The sequence below is a fragment of the Pristiophorus japonicus genome, chromosome 15, assembly GCF_044704955.1.
Source record: "Pristiophorus japonicus isolate sPriJap1 chromosome 15, sPriJap1.hap1, whole genome shotgun sequence".
NCBI lineage: Eukaryota > Metazoa > Chordata > Chondrichthyes > Pristiophoridae > Pristiophorus > Pristiophorus japonicus.
Genome location: NC_091991.1, coordinates 162066682 through 162084390, shown reverse-complemented (window position 1 = coordinate 162084390; position 17709 = coordinate 162066682). Strand labels below are relative to the sequence as shown.

At 42.2% G+C, this 17709-nt stretch overlaps 1 protein-coding gene across 3 annotated transcripts in view; it reads left to right on the top strand.

Moving 5' to 3' along the window:
- The first annotated feature begins 1580 nt into the window (after positions 1 to 1580).
- Positions 1581 to 17709, top strand: part of syngr3a (synaptogyrin 3a) — an 89994-nt gene continuing 73865 nt past the window's right edge. For all 3 annotated transcript variants that reach the window (XM_070901225.1, XM_070901223.1, XM_070901222.1), the window contains exon 1: positions 1581 to 1748. In XM_070901225.1, the coding sequence (XP_070757326.1) occupies positions 1650 to 1748 (99 nt within the window). In that variant the 5' untranslated portion in view covers positions 1581 to 1649. The remainder of the gene's footprint in view (positions 1749 to 17709) is intronic.

Sequence of the window (17709 nt, the reverse complement as noted above, 5' to 3'; positions counted from 1 at the left end):
TTACAACATGCTGTGGTGCAGAGGGACTTGGGGGTCCTTGTGCATGAATCCCAAAAGGTTAGTTTGCAGGTGCAGCAGGTAATCAGGAAGGCAAATGGAATGTTGGCCTTCATTGCGAGAGGGATGGAGTACAAAAGCAGGGAGGTGTTGCTGCAACTGTATAAGGTATTAGTAAGGCCGCACCTGGAGTACTGCGTGCAGTTTTGGTCACCTTACTTAAGGAAGGATATACTAGCTTTGGAAGGGGTACAGAGACGATTCACTAGGCTGATTCCGGAAATGAGGGGGTTACCTTATGATGATAGGTTGAGTAGACTGGGTCTTTACTCCTTGGAGTTCAGAAGGATGAGGGGTGATCTTATAGAAACATTTAAAATCATGAAAGGGATAGACAAGATAGAGGCAGAGAGGTTGTTTCCATTGGTAGGGGAGACTAGAACTAGGGGGCACAGCCTCAAAATACGGAGGAGCCAATTTAAAACCGAGTTGAGAAAGAATTTCTTCTCCCAGAGGGTTGTGAATCTGTGGAATTCTCTGCCCAAGGAAGCAGTTGAGGCTGGCTCATTGAATGTATTCAAGTCAAAGATAGATAGATTTTTAACCATTAAGGGAATTAAGGGTTACGGGGAGAGGGCGGGTAAGTGGAGCTGAGTCCACAACCAGATCAGCCATGATCTTATTGAATGGCGGAGCAGGCTCGAGGGGCTAGATGGCCTACTCCTGTTCCTAATTCTTATGTTCTTATGTTCTTATGTTCACGTGTTTATAAAAGACTTTAGGGTTCCCTTTTATGTTGGCTGCTAATCTATTCTTATATCTTCTCTTTGCCCCTCTTAATGCCTTTTTTAGATCTTCTCTGTACTTTCCCTTTACAGCTTGGTTCTCTACTTTTTAAAAATTATTTGTATACAGGATGTGGGCGTCGTATGCAAAGCATTTATTGTCCTTCCCTTATAAGGTGGTGGTGAGCCGCCTACTTGAACCTTGTGGTGAAGTTACTAACACAGGGGATGTCCCACAGTGACTTAGTCGCAACGGTTTGGTACAACTGAGTGGCTCGCTGGGCTATTTCAGAGGGCAGTTAAGAGTCAACCACATTGCTGTGGGTCTGGAGTCACATATAGGCCAGACCGGGTAAGGACGGCAGGTTTCCTTCCCTAAAGGACATTAGTGAACCACATGGGTTTTTACCACAATCCGTTACTGATACTAGCTTGCATTATGAACCTTAAAATTGTCATAAGCCTGCTTGTTCTGTCTCATTTTAACCTCGATATCTTTAGTCAAGCCAATTCACCAAGTCTGGAAGCTTTGACACTCATTCACTCACTGCCAGCCACAGCAAGCTTGCCAAAGCTCACTCGTTTTGGCACTCATCTAAAACAAAAAACAAACACTAAATTATCTCATTCTTTCTTCCCCTAACCTTTCCCCCAGTGCTGACAGCCCAGCCCTGGGCAACTTTCGTTTTGGCCTTGCAGGGAGACGCCTCGCGGGGGCGCGCTCTGCGCGTGTGCGAGCGGGCGCGCCCCCGGGAATGTAGTGGCGAGCCGGGGGCGCGCTCCCCTGTATCAGTCGCGAGCCGGACGCCGAGCGAGAGACAGACAGAGAGAGACAGAGACAGAGAGAGAGAGAGAGAAAGGCTCAAGATGGAAGGAGGTGCGTACGGAGCAGGCAAGGCTGGCTCTGCTGTTGACCCCATCTCTTTCCTCAAACAACCCCAAACCATTCTCCGCATCTTCAGCTGGGTAAGGCAGAGGCGTTTCAGAAATGCAATAGTTTATTTTTAAATGGAAAATAAATTCAATATGTGACCTTTATAAAATTGTGGAATGAGAATTAGAGGCATCACCTGCCTGGTTAGAGATTTTTTGGGGGGAATCCAGGTACTGTCGTGATCCCCATTCAAAGGGGACACATCAGTAAAATGCATTTTGTCCCCTCCCGTCCTATTTTGTGTATCTATCTTTGTCGTTCTGGTAGCAGATACGTGAAATGTCGAGATAATTTAATCATTATTAAAACATAGCTGTGTAGATCGGAATAGAACGCCCAGGTATTGCTGTAATACTAATTATTTGTTCAATCATGTACAAATACGTCAATTTTTTTCATGCATTTTTATTTATCTCCGGCTTTATTTTCGCAGCTGCCAAACCCATTTATAAAAATTAAGATAACAGCTTTTATGTGTTTGAGATGCAGACGATTTCTCAGTCTTAAAAACGTCGATAATACGGTTCTTGCTATTTTAATTTTTTTTTGCAATATTGTGCTTATTCTCCTTATTTCCACCTGTGGGGGAAACCAGATTCACTTCCGTATTTTATCTGCACTCGGTGATACATAACCAGAAGCTGTCAAAATTCGTTCTTTTTCATTCCAGTTGCTTGAGCATAGCATTGTTAGTTTATGTTTCAACGGAAATGTGTTACAATTAAAATGTTGTCTAAAGTCAGATTGATCGGTTGGATATGTTGCCATTCCATAGCCCTTTTGTAGCAAGAAGTGTTTTTTCCCCTTCCTTTTTGGTATTTCTTCAAATTAACACATGTTGCTAACTATAACCTCTGCAATACTAGGGGAACGTTTGGGAAATTCCTTATTTACATTTATTACTCAGTGTTACAGAAAGTTATATGCCAGTTGATTCAAACACATGGGCTCACAGGAAGTGCTTTACAAGGTTGCTTTCTCAATAGGGGTTCAGACAGCTTCATGAGCTGTGAACATAACTGACCAGAGAGGTTAAGTTGCAGTCTTCATTTTCCTCCCTGTTGTCTCTTTTTTTTTGACAATGTATCGTTTTGGGTGCTTATACAGATTATATTCATTCATAGGAACTTTTGTGCTATCAATCTGATATTTGATGATGTTTCCAGGCCAGTGCTGTCAACAAAAAGCGATTATTGAGATGCATTGAACAGTAGTTAACCAGGATTTGGCGGGCATTTCCATTTATTCGATAGTGGATTATTCCAATGTTTTGTCATGGTTTGCATATTTTAATCGCATCTAGCATATTCTGTTTTTATTTGTGCACAGTTGCTTATATTTTCAAAAATGGAAAAGTGTTTCTCGAAAGAGATAGGCCACTGTCAAAAGCACAGGCGCTTCTGATACTCTATGTATCACAAATTGTGGCATTGCTTCAGTTGTTCACGAGTGGGAGTATGCCCAGCACATTCTTGGATAAGACTTCATGCATCATTTACCGAGTGTGTTCTTATTGGCTGAGGTGAAGTCACAATTTCTGACTGTAAAATACTAAATTGGATGCCCAGTTGGGCGAATCTAATGTATGCCTTGTAAATGTACTGGGTTATCATCCCAGACAATGTCTCACGCATAAACTCGTACCCTGTGCCTCGCATGCTCTTACAATCACTCATCTTCCAGTCACCACGGCAATGTAAATGCAATTGAGACACAGGTGGGATGCCTTTTTCGGTATGCTGAAATCGATCTATTATTCATATCTAAAAAGCAAAGGTGAATCCTCATTTTCATTTATTAGTTAAAGCAATGCAGGCAGTTGTAGAATAGTTAATTCAATCCAGAAAGTAATGGGTTTCTAATGAGTGGGGTGGGAGTTGAACAAATAATAGAATAGGAAATAAAGCCATTCCCTTAAATATACTGCTTCAAGATTTTGCACTTTTGCTAATTACTTGTAACCACCAGAGCAAACAGAACGTTGTACTAATGGTGGTTTGTTGCAAGTGAATTTCACTTTTCCCTGTTGCGATTGGTTCACACTTCAGAGAAAACACATTGCGGTAACTCGCATTGTTGGTGAGATATTCTGTACTGCCTCCATAACAATTAAAGTCAAAAGTAGCATGTAATATAAATTATTCGCAGTGTCTGCTTATTCGCTGATGTTTCCCACAGCTTCTGTGCATTAATTAAGTTCTACACACGAGGATTAATCTTGTTGTGAAATGTTGCTTACAGTCCCATGGTGGTGAACATTTTGTAACAATTGATACACTTAGCTGACATTGCCGGCGAATCTCGTCATAAGGCGTGTTCTGCAGGAGGAATGCGCTGATATAGCGCTCAATTTGGACTCAGATTTTGTTTTTAATAATACCCACATGACTAATGTCTGTTTTTGAATGACACCCAGATAGAAGAAATATGCCGCGCTCCCTGCTGTTCTGCGCGCACATTATGTTGGCAAGATCTGTAGGGTGATGTCATTTGAGCGTATTTGCTAATTTTGGTCTTCTAGCAGCCTTCCACTATAAAGTTAATCTCCCGGGTACGGAGATTTGTGGGAGATACGAGAGGTTAAATACTTTGCATTGAAAATAATCCTCCCCCGCCCCCATTGCGTAGTTCAATTATTTGAACTCGCATTAGTGGGAATAAAAACAATGCTGTACAGTGTGAGAGGATGTCATGTGTTAGTTACATGTTGGTGAAATAGAATCGAAACAAAAGTGAATGAAAACACAAGCTGCTGACTTGTCATATGCCTGAAACAACCGAAAGTTCAATAGACATACCTTTTATTTAAAAATATAAAATGATACTGGCCATAATCAAAACATCACTGGCACTCATGCTGGGACTATTCACGTGGTGAATTATTTATAGTTTGAAAACATAAACTGGAAGCATCCCAGTAGAGCATCACTGTTAGTCCAATATGCTGTGTTTGACACTTTGCTTTTTCCACTCCATCCTATCCTGCTATAGAAACATAGAAACATAGAAAATAGGTGCAGGAGTAGGCCATTCGGCCCTTCGAGCCTGCACCACCATTCAATGAGTTCATGGCTGAACATGCAACTTCAGTACCCCATTCCTGCTTTCTCGCCATACCCCTTCATTCCCCCTAGTAGTAAGGACTACTTCTAACTCCTTTTTGAATATATTTAGTGAATTGGCCTCAACAACTTTCTGTGGTAGAGAATTCCACAGGTTCACCACTCTCTGGGTGAAGAAGTTTCTCCTCAATCTCGGTCCTAAATGGCTTACCCCTTATCCTTAGACTGTGACCCCTGGTTCTGGACTTCCCCAACATTATTAAGAACATAAGAACATAAGAACATAAGAATTAGGAACAGGAGTAGGCCATCTAGCCCCTCGAGCCTGCTCCGCCACCCAACAAGATCATGGCTGATCTGGCCGTGGACTCAGCTCCACTTACCCGCTCGCTCCCCATAACCCTTAATTCCCTTATTGGTTAAAAATCTATCTATCTATCTGTGATTTGAATATATTCAATGAGCTAGCCTCAACTGCTTCCTTGGGCAGAGAATTCCACAGATTCACAACCCTCTGGGAGAAGAAATTCCATCTCAACTCGGTTTTAAATTGGCTCCCCCGTATTTTGAGGCTGTGCCCCTTAGTTCTAGTCTCCCCGACCAGTGGTAACAACCTCTCTGCCTCTATCCTGTCTATCCCCTTCATTATTTTAAATGTTTCTATAAGATCACCCCTCATCCTTCTGAACTCCAACGAGTAAAGACTCAGTCTACTCAATCTATCATCATAAGGTAACCCCCTCATCTCCGGAATCAGCCTAGTGAATCGTCTCTGTACCCCTTCCAAAGCTAGTATATCCTTCCTTAAGGAAGGTGACCAAAACTGCACGCAGTACTCCAGGTGCGGCCTTACCAATACCGTGTACAGTTGCAGCAGGACCTCCCTGCTTTTCTACTCCATCCCTCTCGCAATGAAGGCCAACATTCCATTTGCCTTCCTGATTACCTGCTGCACCTGCAAACTAACTTTTTGGGTTTCATGCACAAGGACCCCCAGGTCCCTCTGCACTGCAGCATGTTGTAATTTCTCCCCATTCAAATAATATACCCTTTTACTGTGTTTTTTCCCAAGGTGGATGACCTCACACTTTCCGACATTGTATTCCATCTGCCAAACCTTAGCCCATTTGCTTAACCTGTCCAAATCTCCTTGCAGCCTCTCTGTGTCCTCTATACAACCCGCTTTCCCACTAATCTTTATGTCATCTGCAACTTTTGTTACACTACACTCTGTCCCCTCTTCCAGGTCATCTATGTATATTGTAAACAGTTGTGGTCCCAGCACCGATCCCTGTGACACACCACTAACCACCGATTTCCAACCCGAAAAGTACCCATTTATCCCGACTCTCTGCTTTCTGTTAGCCAGCCAATTCTCTATCCATGTTAATACATTTCCTCTGACTCCGCGTACCTTTATCTTCTGCAGTAACTTTTGTGTGGCACCTTATCGAATGCCTTTTGGAAATCTAAATACACCACATCCATCAGTACACCTCTATCCACCATGCTTGTTATATCCTCAAAGAATTCCAGTAAATTAGTTAAACATGATTTCCCCTTCATGAATCCGTGTTGCGTCTGCTTGATTGCACTACTCCTATCTAGATGTCCCGCTATTTCTTCCTTAATGATAGCTTCAAGCATTTTCCCCACTCCAGATGTTAAACTAACCGGCCTATAGTTACCTGCCTTTTGTCTGCCCCCCCTTTTTAAAAAGTGGCGTTACATTAGCTGCTTTCCAATCCAATGGCATCTCCCCAGAGTCCAGAGAATTTTGGTAGATTATAACGAATGCATCTGTTATAACTTCCGCCATCTCTTTTAATACCCTGGGATGCATTTCATCAGGACCAGGGGACTTGTCTACCTTGAGTCCCATTAGCCTGTCCAGCACTACCTCCCTAGTGATAGTGATTGTCTCAAGGTCCTCCCGTCCCACATTCCCATGACCAGCAATTTTTGGCATGGTTTTTATGTCTTCTACTGTGAAGACCGAAGCAAAATAATTGTTTAAGGTCTCAGCCGTTTCCACATTTCCCATTATTAAATCCCCCTTCTCATCTTCTAAGGGACCAACATTTACTTTAGTCACTCTTTTCCATTTTATATATCAGTAAAAGCTTTTACTATCTGTTTTTATGTTTTGCGCAAGTTTACATTCGTAATCTATCTTCCCCTTCTTTATTGCTTTCTTAGTCATTCTTTGCTGTCGTTTAAAATTTTCCCAATCTTCTAGTTTCCCACAAACCTTGGCCACCTCTTACGCATTGGTTTTTAATTTGATACTCTCCTTTATTTCCTTGGTTATCCACGGCTGGTTATCCCTTCTCTTACCGCCCTTCTTTTTCACAGGAATATATTTTTGTTGAGCACTATGAAAGAGCTCCTTAAAAGTCCTCCACTGTTCCTCAATTGTGCCACCGTTTAGTCTGTGTTCCCAGTCGACTTTAGCCAACTCTGCCCTCATCCCACTGTAGTCCCCTTTGTTTAAGCATAGTACGCTCGTTTGAGACACTACTTCCTCATCCTCAATCTGTATTACAAATTCAACCATACTGTGATCACTCATTCCAAGAGGATCTTTTACTAGGAGATCGTTTATTATTCCTGTCTCTTTACACAGGATCAGATCTAAGAAAGCTTGCACCCTTGTAGGTTCTGTAACATACTGTTCTAAGAAACAATCCCGTATGCATTCTATGAATTCCTCCTCAAGGTTACCCCATGCGATTTGATTTGACCAATCGATATGTAGGCTAAAATCCCCCATGATTACTGCCATTCCTTTTTCACATGCCTCCATTATTCCCTTGATTATTGCCCGCCCCACCGTGAAGTTATTTTTTGGGGGCCTATAAACTACGCCCACCAGTGACTTTTCCCCCTTACTATCTCTAATCTCCACCCACAATGATTCAACATTTTGTTCATTAGAGCCAATATCATCTCTCACAACTGCCCTGATATCATCCTTTATTAACAGAGCTACCCCACCTCCTTTCCCTTCTTGTCTATCTTTCTGAATTGTCAGATACCCCTGTATGTTTAATTCCCAGTCTTGGCCACCCTGCAACCATGTTTCTATAATGGCCACTAAATCATACCCATTTGTAATGATTTGTGCCGTCAACTCATTTACTTTATTTCGAATGCTGCGTGCGTTTAGGTAGAGTTTTTAAATACTAGTTTTTAAACCATGATTTTTAGTTTTGACCCCTCCTGCAGCCCCTTTATATTCATACATATTGTCCCTTCCTATCACCTTGTGATTTACACTTACCCCAGTGCTACTCTGCTCTGTTGCCTCCTGCCTTTTGCATTCTTTCTTGGGGTTCAGTTCATCTGAGCTCTCATCCACTCTAACTAGCTCAGAGCCCTCTCCTGGGTTCCTATCCCCTTGTCAAGCTATGTCTCTCAATCTTTTTGTTTCAGTGATTTAGAAAATAAAATGTTTTTCAATGGTCTTCTTTCGTATGGTAGCAGCCAAGCAAATCGAATGACAATATCTAAGTCAGATATCCAGAGCAAAGCTTCCGCAGTAACAGCGTGGATATCTTGTAGGCTGCCTGCAAATGTTCTCAGAGAGCAGTGCTCAATGATAAATATTCCTTTTTGAATATTTTATAGTCTAGTTATTTTATACTGTCAGTTTAACCCCTTTGTCCTTGATGTGCCCCACCCCCACCCCCTGTTGAATTATTTGAAGTCTTTCTGTGATTCCAGTAACCACAAGGGTGTACACTCTGTTTTATACCCCCAAATATATCTAGTTTTAGGTAAATTCAATAAATCGACCTATCTAAGTTGATAAGGAGCTGTGAGCAGAGAATATTGGAACTCAGCCAATTCTCATTGGTGAAAAAAAAAATGCATGTTTTTGCTATAATGAAGAGAGTTGGCAAACTCGAGATGAAGAAGTGGCTTGTATGAAAGCAGACTAGGAGAACCAGAAGTTATAATTAGCTAAGTAATTCGCAACTGATCAGAACCTGAGGAATAATGTGGATGATTTTTCTCTGCTTTGCACCCTGGGGGGGGGGGGGGGTGCGGGGAGAAGTGTCAGCGACTCATGATGACAGATCTCTGCCCTCTTTGTGTTTAACATGCACTTGTGAGGGTTTCCCTATGAGGTGATGCAGAGCGCTGCTCTCTGGGATAGGCAGAAGCGTGGTTAATGAGGTGGGATTGATGCCACTGCACCTCATGCCTCACTATTTTATTTCTCCATTTGGCCGAGGCCCAAATACAGTGGCATCCACAACAATTCGGCCTTCCTGCTTGCCTGGCATGCTACAGGTTCCATCCCCACTTTAGTGCCAGCCTCTCCCTGTGCTGGGGAGTGTCGGTGCCATTGTAATGAGCTGAACCAGCAAACATGGGTGGGTTTGGGTCCCTTTGAGTTGAGAGAACTTTAGGTGCACTCAACCAACTTGGACTCAAAAGTAGCAAATTCCATAATATTGCCACTCCCTGGGTAAAGAAGTTTCTCCTGAATTCCCTATTGGATTTTTTAGTGACTATCTTATATTTATGGCCCCTAGTTTTAGTCTTCCCTGTAAAAGGAAACATTTTCTCTACATCAACAGTATTAAAACCTTTCCTAATTTTAAAGTTGAACGAGGGAGGGAGTAAAATCAGCCCCAGCTTCTTCACATTTATCTGTTAACCTATGGAACAGGCTGTCACCTAAAACAGTGAATGAGATGAAGAATGACCACTGTAGATACTGAAATAAACTTCTAACTTCTTCAGTTTGGACCTTTTGGTGGACCACAAGAGCTCCTCACTGTTTTTAGTTCTTGCATTGTTCTCTGTTCTCAGCCCCCAAATGATATTGTTGTTGATAATTATTGACCTGCTAACAGAAATCACATTTGAGGTGAATAAAAAAAAGTATATAAATACATTATAGAAATTTGAATTCAAATTTCTGAATTCAGAACTCATTGAAATTTGAATTCTGTTTTATTGTGTTAATCTACCAGTTATCCATGCAGGAGAGATATTATGGCTGTTACTTCTTTCTGTATTGGCGGAATGATATTCATACATAGAAAAGCAAAGACATTTGAAACCTCATTGAAAACCAACAAAATTCAAGTAATAACTTGATAGCTTAATTAATAAAAAGGAGTGCTCTGAAAGTATGTCAGTATAATTGTTACATAGAATTACATAGAACGTATAGCACAGAAACAGGCCATTCGGCCCAACATGTCTGTGCCGGTGTTTATGCTCCACACAAGCATCCTTCCACTCTATTTCATCATATTCTTCTTTTCCTTTCTCCCTCCTGTGTTTATCTAACTTTCCCTTAAATGTATGTCTGCTAGTCGCTTCAACTACTTCTTGTGATAGCGAATTCCATATTATTGGCACTTTCTGGGTAGAGAAGTTTCCCCTGAATTCCCTATTGGATATTTTAGTGACTATCTTATATTTATGGCTCCTAGTTTTAGTCCCTCCGCAAGAGGAAATATTTTCTCTACATCTACAGTATTAAAGCCTTTCCTAATGTTAAAGACCTCTATCAGGTCTCTCCTCAGCCTTCTCTTTTCCAGAGAAAAAAGCCCCAGCCTTTTCAATGTTTTCTGATAGGTATAACCTGTGGGTCTGGTATCATATTTCCAAATTTTATTTGCACCTTCTCCAATACTATATTTATATATGTTTTATAATATTATGTTTTATAATGTGGATTATTACTTTATGAATTAAAATTAAACTGGAAAGCTCCTATTCATTAAGTATAAATATTGATTTCAGTAAATTTATTTTCACTGCAGATGATTAACATATTTGTAGTAGTGAAAATAATGATAACCATACAATAAAGTGGCAGCTTTGGATCAGTCACTGAGTTCTGGGTCCTTCATATTCATTAATGTACTTTAATATTTCTATACAAATGATGTGACAACCTCTGAGTCAGAAAGTCATGATTTCAAGCCGCACTCCAGAAACTAGGGCATCTAATTTAGACTGACACTTCAGTGCATAACTAAGGGAGTACAGCACTTTCAGAGTTGTCTTCTTTCGAATGAGATGCTAAACAAAGATCCCATCTCTCCTCACGGGTGGATGTAAAAAATCTCATGCCATTATTCGAATAAGAGCAGAGGAGTTCTCCTGGAGTCCAGCATTTATCCCTCAACATTTCAAAAACAGATGTGGGACCTTGCTGTGCACAAATTTACTGCTGTGTTAGCCTGTATTTCCAGCAATGGCTACCTCGTTAACCGTGAAGTGCTTTGGGGGCATCCTGAGATTGTGAAAGGCGCTATATAAATATAAGTCTCTTCTTTCTGTCTAGGTTGTTACATCATCTGTACAGTAATATTAGATTAAGTAATATTACTGTTAGAGCTCAGTGAATGATCACTAACCAGATCTATAAGATACTTTTAGTGACTACTCCATTAGAGTATAAACAAGCACAGAACGAGGAAACTCACAGACCACGTACAATTTTCCCAAATCATGTCTAGATTCAATATATTTAATCTCTTAATGGATGATTGTGCCAAAGTTTCTCGCTGTCCTACCCAAAGGTTATTCATGATGATCTTTTACACTGAAAACAATTGCCCTTCCTGCTGCCTATTCTCCCTACTGTGTACTGAAGTGACTCGCCAATGTGAGCCTCACCGTGCTTTAAGTTGGACGGTTTGCTAATTCTATTTTATTGCACAGAAGCAACAAGATAAATTACACTTGAACATCAAAATATCCCTTGGCATTGTTTTTCACATAAAAAGAAAGAAAGACTTGGATTTATAGAACGCCTTTCATGACCACTGGATGTCTCAAAGCGCTTTACAGCCAATGAAGTACTTTTTGGAGTGTAGTCACTATTGAAATGTGGGAAACACGGCAGCCAATTTGCACACAGCAAACTCCCACAAACAGAAATGTGATAATGACCAGATAATCAGTTTTTGTTATGTTGATTGAGGGTTAAATATTGGCCAGGACACCAGGTCCCCTGCTCTTCTTCAAGATAGTGCTATGGGATCTTTCACATCCACCTGAGAGAGCAGACGGGGCCTCGGTTTAATGTCTATTCCGAAAGACAATGCAGCACTCCCTCAGCTCTGCACTGAAGCATTAGCCTAACTTTATGTGTTCAAGTTCCTGGAGTGGGGCTTGAACCCACAACCTACTAACTCCCTCAGCTTGGCACTGAAGCATCAGCCTAGATTTATGTGTTCAAGTTCCTGGAGTGGGGCTTGAACCCACAACCTACTAACTCAGAGGTGAGTGTGCTGTCCACTGAGCCACAGCTGAATCACATGGAATGCATATCCATTAGCAAATGTGCTGAGATTGATAACCTGCCATAAACCTCTGTCATTGACCCTGCCAAAGGATGTGAGATCATGGGGAACTTCCTGAATTTAAATATTCCTAGCAGGCACTCATGCCACTAGGGCACATCCCAGATACCTGCCAAAGGAGGGGTGGAGGATGGGGGCGGGGGGGAGGAAACAGCAAACGAGGCCCACAGCCTCAAGGGACACCGGCAGCCTTAGAACCCGAAAGCCGTGTGGTTCGGGCCTTTACATGCAAACCATTTTTGGGACGTTTGGCAGTCCGAGTACTTGGTGGGTCTCAGGCCACAAACAATGTTCTGCTCCAAAGAAAACCCCACAGAAACTGTCTGGCACCTGGCACACTCAGGTCTGACCTAATCCCCAGGCCCTCCGCCATACTCCCAGCCAACCTGCCAAAGGATTCCACCATAAGGTCCATGTAAATTCAAGGCCTTATGTGCATGAGTTGCCACTCTTCGTGATCGAAACTACTTGACAGAGGTTTGCTCTGCTTTTACAGTACTTTGTAAGCGTTTAGTCAAATTTGGATCATAAAAGTCAAAATAAATTGCAGTAATTGTTAATGATAAATTATAGTTGGGTTTTAATATTTGTGGGGGTCATTTTCTTGGCTGTTCTTTAAATTTCCAATTCATTTTTATGTGGTGTAGGTCATTTAAGATTAAATGTGCATTGAGGTGTTTATAGATGAATTTTATTAAATGTGTAAATAGTTTAATGAGCTATTTGGATCAGAATTTCCTAATGGCAACCAATGGGATGGTACCTCAGAAAACTAATGCTTGGATCAAGTATGTTTATACAGACTAAACTGCAGTAAACTCATGCACATAAGGCCTTGAATTTACATGGACCTTATGCTGGAATCCTTTGGCAGGTTGGCTGGGAGTATGGCGGAGGGCCTGGGGATTAGGTCAGACCTGAGTGTGCCAGGTGCCAGACAGTTTCTGTGGCGTTTTCTTTGGGACAGAACATTGTTTGTGACCTGAGACCCACCAAATACTCGGGCTGCGAAACTTCCCAAAAATGGTCCGAATGTAAAGGCCCCAACCACACGGCTTTCTGGTTCTATGGCTGCCGGGGTCCCTAGAGGCTGTGGGCCTCGTTTGCTGTTTCCTCCCCACCCCCCCACCCCCACTTTGGCAGGTATCTAAGATGTGCCCCTAGTGACATGAGTGTCTGCTAGGAATATTTAAATTCAGGAAGTTCTCCATGATATCAAATCCTCTGACAGGGTCAGAGTTGTCAATCTCAGCACATTCGGCGCGACTGGTGTCCCGCAAGAATTTGAGGTTGATAAGTTTAGCGCCCATGCAAAGTTGCACCATAGGTGCAATTTTAGAGTAAATACAGCCCAAATTTGGAGTTTGTGCCTACTTCAGCGTAGTTTTGAGCCCGTTTTGCACTGCACAATTTGCCATTGGTGCGAGATGCCAAACTTAATTGTAAATGCAATCTTGGTGGCATTTTATTGTAAACATAAGTAAACAACACAAAATGAGTTGTAGTCAATGCTAATGGTTACACAACCTATTCTAAGGGGCATAATGAAAATGGGAAAAGTTTTGAAAACAATGTACAAGAAACCCCGCTCCAAACAAGTCCTTGTTCAGCTGGAGTGTGTGGAAGTAGGATGCAGTATCATAGTGTGGTGTAACATTGCTTAACATTACTCATGCTTCAGTCGAATTCATGATAATACAATATGCTCGAATTGATAAAGCCTGCAGCTTACAGATGGGAGGCTCACAGCATTGACACCAAAATGCTTGTAACTCCCACCTCTTTAGTTCAGAGAGATCAAGCAGGTTTTTTGCAGCTGGCTTCATGCTGAAATCCTTTATTATTTTGCTTTCATCATTACAGTTAATTTCAGTATAAAGAAGATTCTATGAGGTCTGTAATAGCTTACAGTATTTTTACCCTTTCAATACTCCCAGAGGAGTCTTACCAGGATGTTGCCTGGACTGGAGAATTTTAGCTACGAAGAAAGATTGGATAGGCTGTTTTCTTTTTAACAGAGGAGGTTGAGGGGAGACCTAATTGAGGTATAAATTTATGAGGGGCTTGGATATAGATGATATGAAGGACTTATTTCCCTTAGCAGAGGGGTCAATAACCAGGGGGCATAGATTTCAAGTAATTGGTAGGAGGTTTAGAGGGGATTTGAGGAGAAATGTTTTCACTCAGAGGGTAGCTGGGGTCTGGAACTCACTGCCTGACAGGGTGGTAGAGGCAGAAACCCTCAGAGTATTTAAAAAGTACTTGGATGTGCACTTGAAGTGCCGTAACCTAAAAGGCTAGGCACCAAGAGCGCGATAGTGGGATTAGGCTGGATCACGTGAACACGATGGGCCGAATGGCCTCCTGTGCTGTAAATTTCTATGATTCTATGATCCCCTTTGCAGATTGAGTAAATTCTCCACAATGTTGTAAAATCTAGAGAAATAATGGCAAAACAGAATACTTTACAGGACAGTGAAATATTCTGAATGTATTTTTTTATTGTTTCTACTAAAAATTGTACTTCATGGGGACAGAATAATGACCGGTTATTGCAACATCATATTGTAATAGTAAGATGCTCTCAATCTCAACCATGCTGTTATGGGGAGATGAAGAATAGAGGCAGATAGTGATAGCATAAGAACATAAGAACATAAGAAATAGGAGCAGGAGTAGTCCATATGGCCCCTCGAGCCTGCTCCGCCATTTAATACGATCATGGCTGATCCGATCAGGGATACAGATCCACTTCCCTGCCCGCTCCCCATAACCCCTTATTCCCATATCGTTTAAGAAACTGTCTATTTCTGTCTTAAATTTGTTTAATGTCCCAGCTTCCACAGCTCTCAGAGGCAGTGAATTCCACAGATTTACAAGCCTCTGAGAGAAGAAATTTCTCCTCATCTCAGTTTTAAATGCAGATAGTTCATGATGTATGGAAACTTAAATGGGGAAGGGGAGAAAGTAATAACATTCATTCCTAGACAATAGTCCATGTATCTTCACTACAATTCAAAATCATTTACAAGAACCCTGTTGTAAGTAGCTAATCGTCTTAACTGATCAAAACTTAACAAATATGTAGTGGAACAAGTTATTGGAGTATGTTACAGATACTGCTGTAAATTGGTTTCCATCAGATTTATAAGGTGCATGAGGATCATTCGCATGCAGCTGAAGAATCAGTCACCTGTTCAGGGAATTTTCAAGTGAGCTCAGTTTCAGCAGGTTCCTGCTCTGAACTATCTGTTTATTGGTTGTCATGTTGCCTGTGGTGCTGTGTTGCTTGTGTTACAGTAATTGTGTGTTATACTTCACGTGCACTTTCGAGATGTGGTTTTGCAAGGCCATGCTCATTTTTCAAGCCTTGCTCAGCGATGTAAATAACTGATGTTATTCACATCGCATCAGCACTGACACCACTGAAGAGATTTGGCCAGCACTTTCTGTAAGTGACGGCAGTGCCTCTTGAAGTTAGTTTTGGAATATGTAACATTATCTTGTTTATGTCAACAAATGGAAAGCACAATTTACCTGAGAACATCCCTCTCATCCCCTACTCTTCACATTAAATGTGGAGACTTTTTAAATATTCTGCAGGAATCGTTTTTTATTATTCGTTCACAGGATGTGAGCATCGCTGGCAAGGCCAGCATTTATTGCCCATCCCTAATTGCCCTGGAGAAGGTGATGGTAAGCTGCTGCCTTGAACCACTGCAGTCCGTGCGGTGAAGGTACTCTCACAGTGTTGCTAGGGAGGGAGTTCCCTAATATAGATTTTGCCTCAGCTGATTTCCCATTTCAGTGCCCTGCTCTTGTGCATTGTTCACTTGGAGCTGTTCCTCTCACTGTAAAAGAACACAAAAGGGAGAATGATTTGGTATTTGGCCAACCAAACCTGTTTGTAAATGCTCCCAACAAAGTTGCCTGGGTATTAGTAGAGGATGACAATATTTCCGAATGCGTTGCAGTGATATCACCTTACAGTAAAGTTGCTGCTTTATTTTACTGACACTCTTACCAGTGGCGAAAAACGCACGTTGAATGTACAGTACATTCACACAGGTGACATAGTAAATTCTAATGGTCCAGGACAGCTGACAGATATGAATGTATACCCAACCATTTTGAGTTGTACATACTGTTGATCCCAGAGCCATGTGCTTTGGATTTGGTCAAAAGCTAGAATCCCCCATACAAACATGTTACTAAAGGATTTATCTCATTTTATAAAACAAAAATTCTCGAATTGCTGATTTACAAAATTGTAGTGCCCGGGGAGAACAGAATCATTTTTGTAAAGATATTCATCTAAAAAATAACATCATGCAAAACTACCATATGAATGTTGTTGTGTATCTGTATAGCATGCACTCCCATGTTTCGCCACCAGGGAGCGCATCCCCTGAATTCCCAAAGGATCCCAGCATCCCTTGGGAACACTGTATATAAGACGGCCCCTAAGGACTGTTATGCACTCTGGAGTGTCTTAATAAAGACTGAGGTCACTGTTACTTCAACCTCCCTGTGTGCAGTCTCATCTGTGTTAGGAACACAACAACTGGCGATGAGTATACGAATCCAACGCAAAGATGCAGCAAACTGTGGGCATCCTGGAGAAGTTCTCCGAGGGTGAGGACTGGGAAGCCTATGTCGAACGGCTAGACTAGTACTTTGTAGTCAACGAGCTGGACGGAGAAGGAAGCGCTGCAAAAAGGAGAGCGGTCCTCCTCACGGTCTGCGGGGCACCAACCTACAGCCTCATGAATAATCTTCTGGCTCCAGTGAAACCGTGTACTGCATGGGAGCTGGGCCAGCATCCCCGTTGAAATGCAAGAGCTAATCAAGCCGTTCCAGCGGCGAAAGGACGAGCTGTCCATTCAGGCAGACTGCCTGTTGTGGGGTAACCGCGTAGTGCTACCCAAAAAGGGCAGAGAGACATTCATCTCGGATCTCCACAGCATACACCCGGGTATAGTAATGATGAAAGCGATAGCCAGATCCCACGTGTGGTGGCCCAGTATCGACTCTGACTTAGAGTCCTGTGTACAGCAATGCAGCGTGTGTGCTCAGTTGAGCAACGTGCTCAGAGAGGCACCACTAAGTTTGTGGTCCTGGCCCTCCAGACCATGGTCAAGGATGCATGTCGACTATGTGGGCTCGTTTCTCAGTAAAATGTTCCTGGTGGTGGTGGAGGATGCTTTTTCAAAATGGATTGAATGTGAAATAATGTCAGGAAGCACTGCCACCGCCACAATTGAAAGCCTGAGGGCCATGTTTGCCACCCACGGCCTGCCTGACATACTGGTCAGTGACAACGAGCCATGTTTCACCAGTGCTGAATTTAAAGAATTCATGACCCGCAATGGGATCAAACATGTCACTTCAGCCTCGTTTAAACCACCCTCCAATGGGCAGGCAGAGCAGGCAGTACAAAAAATCAAACAGAGCCTTAAATGAGTCACAGAAGGTTCACTCCAAACCTGCCTGTCCCGAGTACTGCTCAGCTACTGCACGAGACCCCACTCGCTCACGGGGTGCCCATGGCTGAGCTACTCATGAAAAGGACACTTAAAACCAGACTCTCG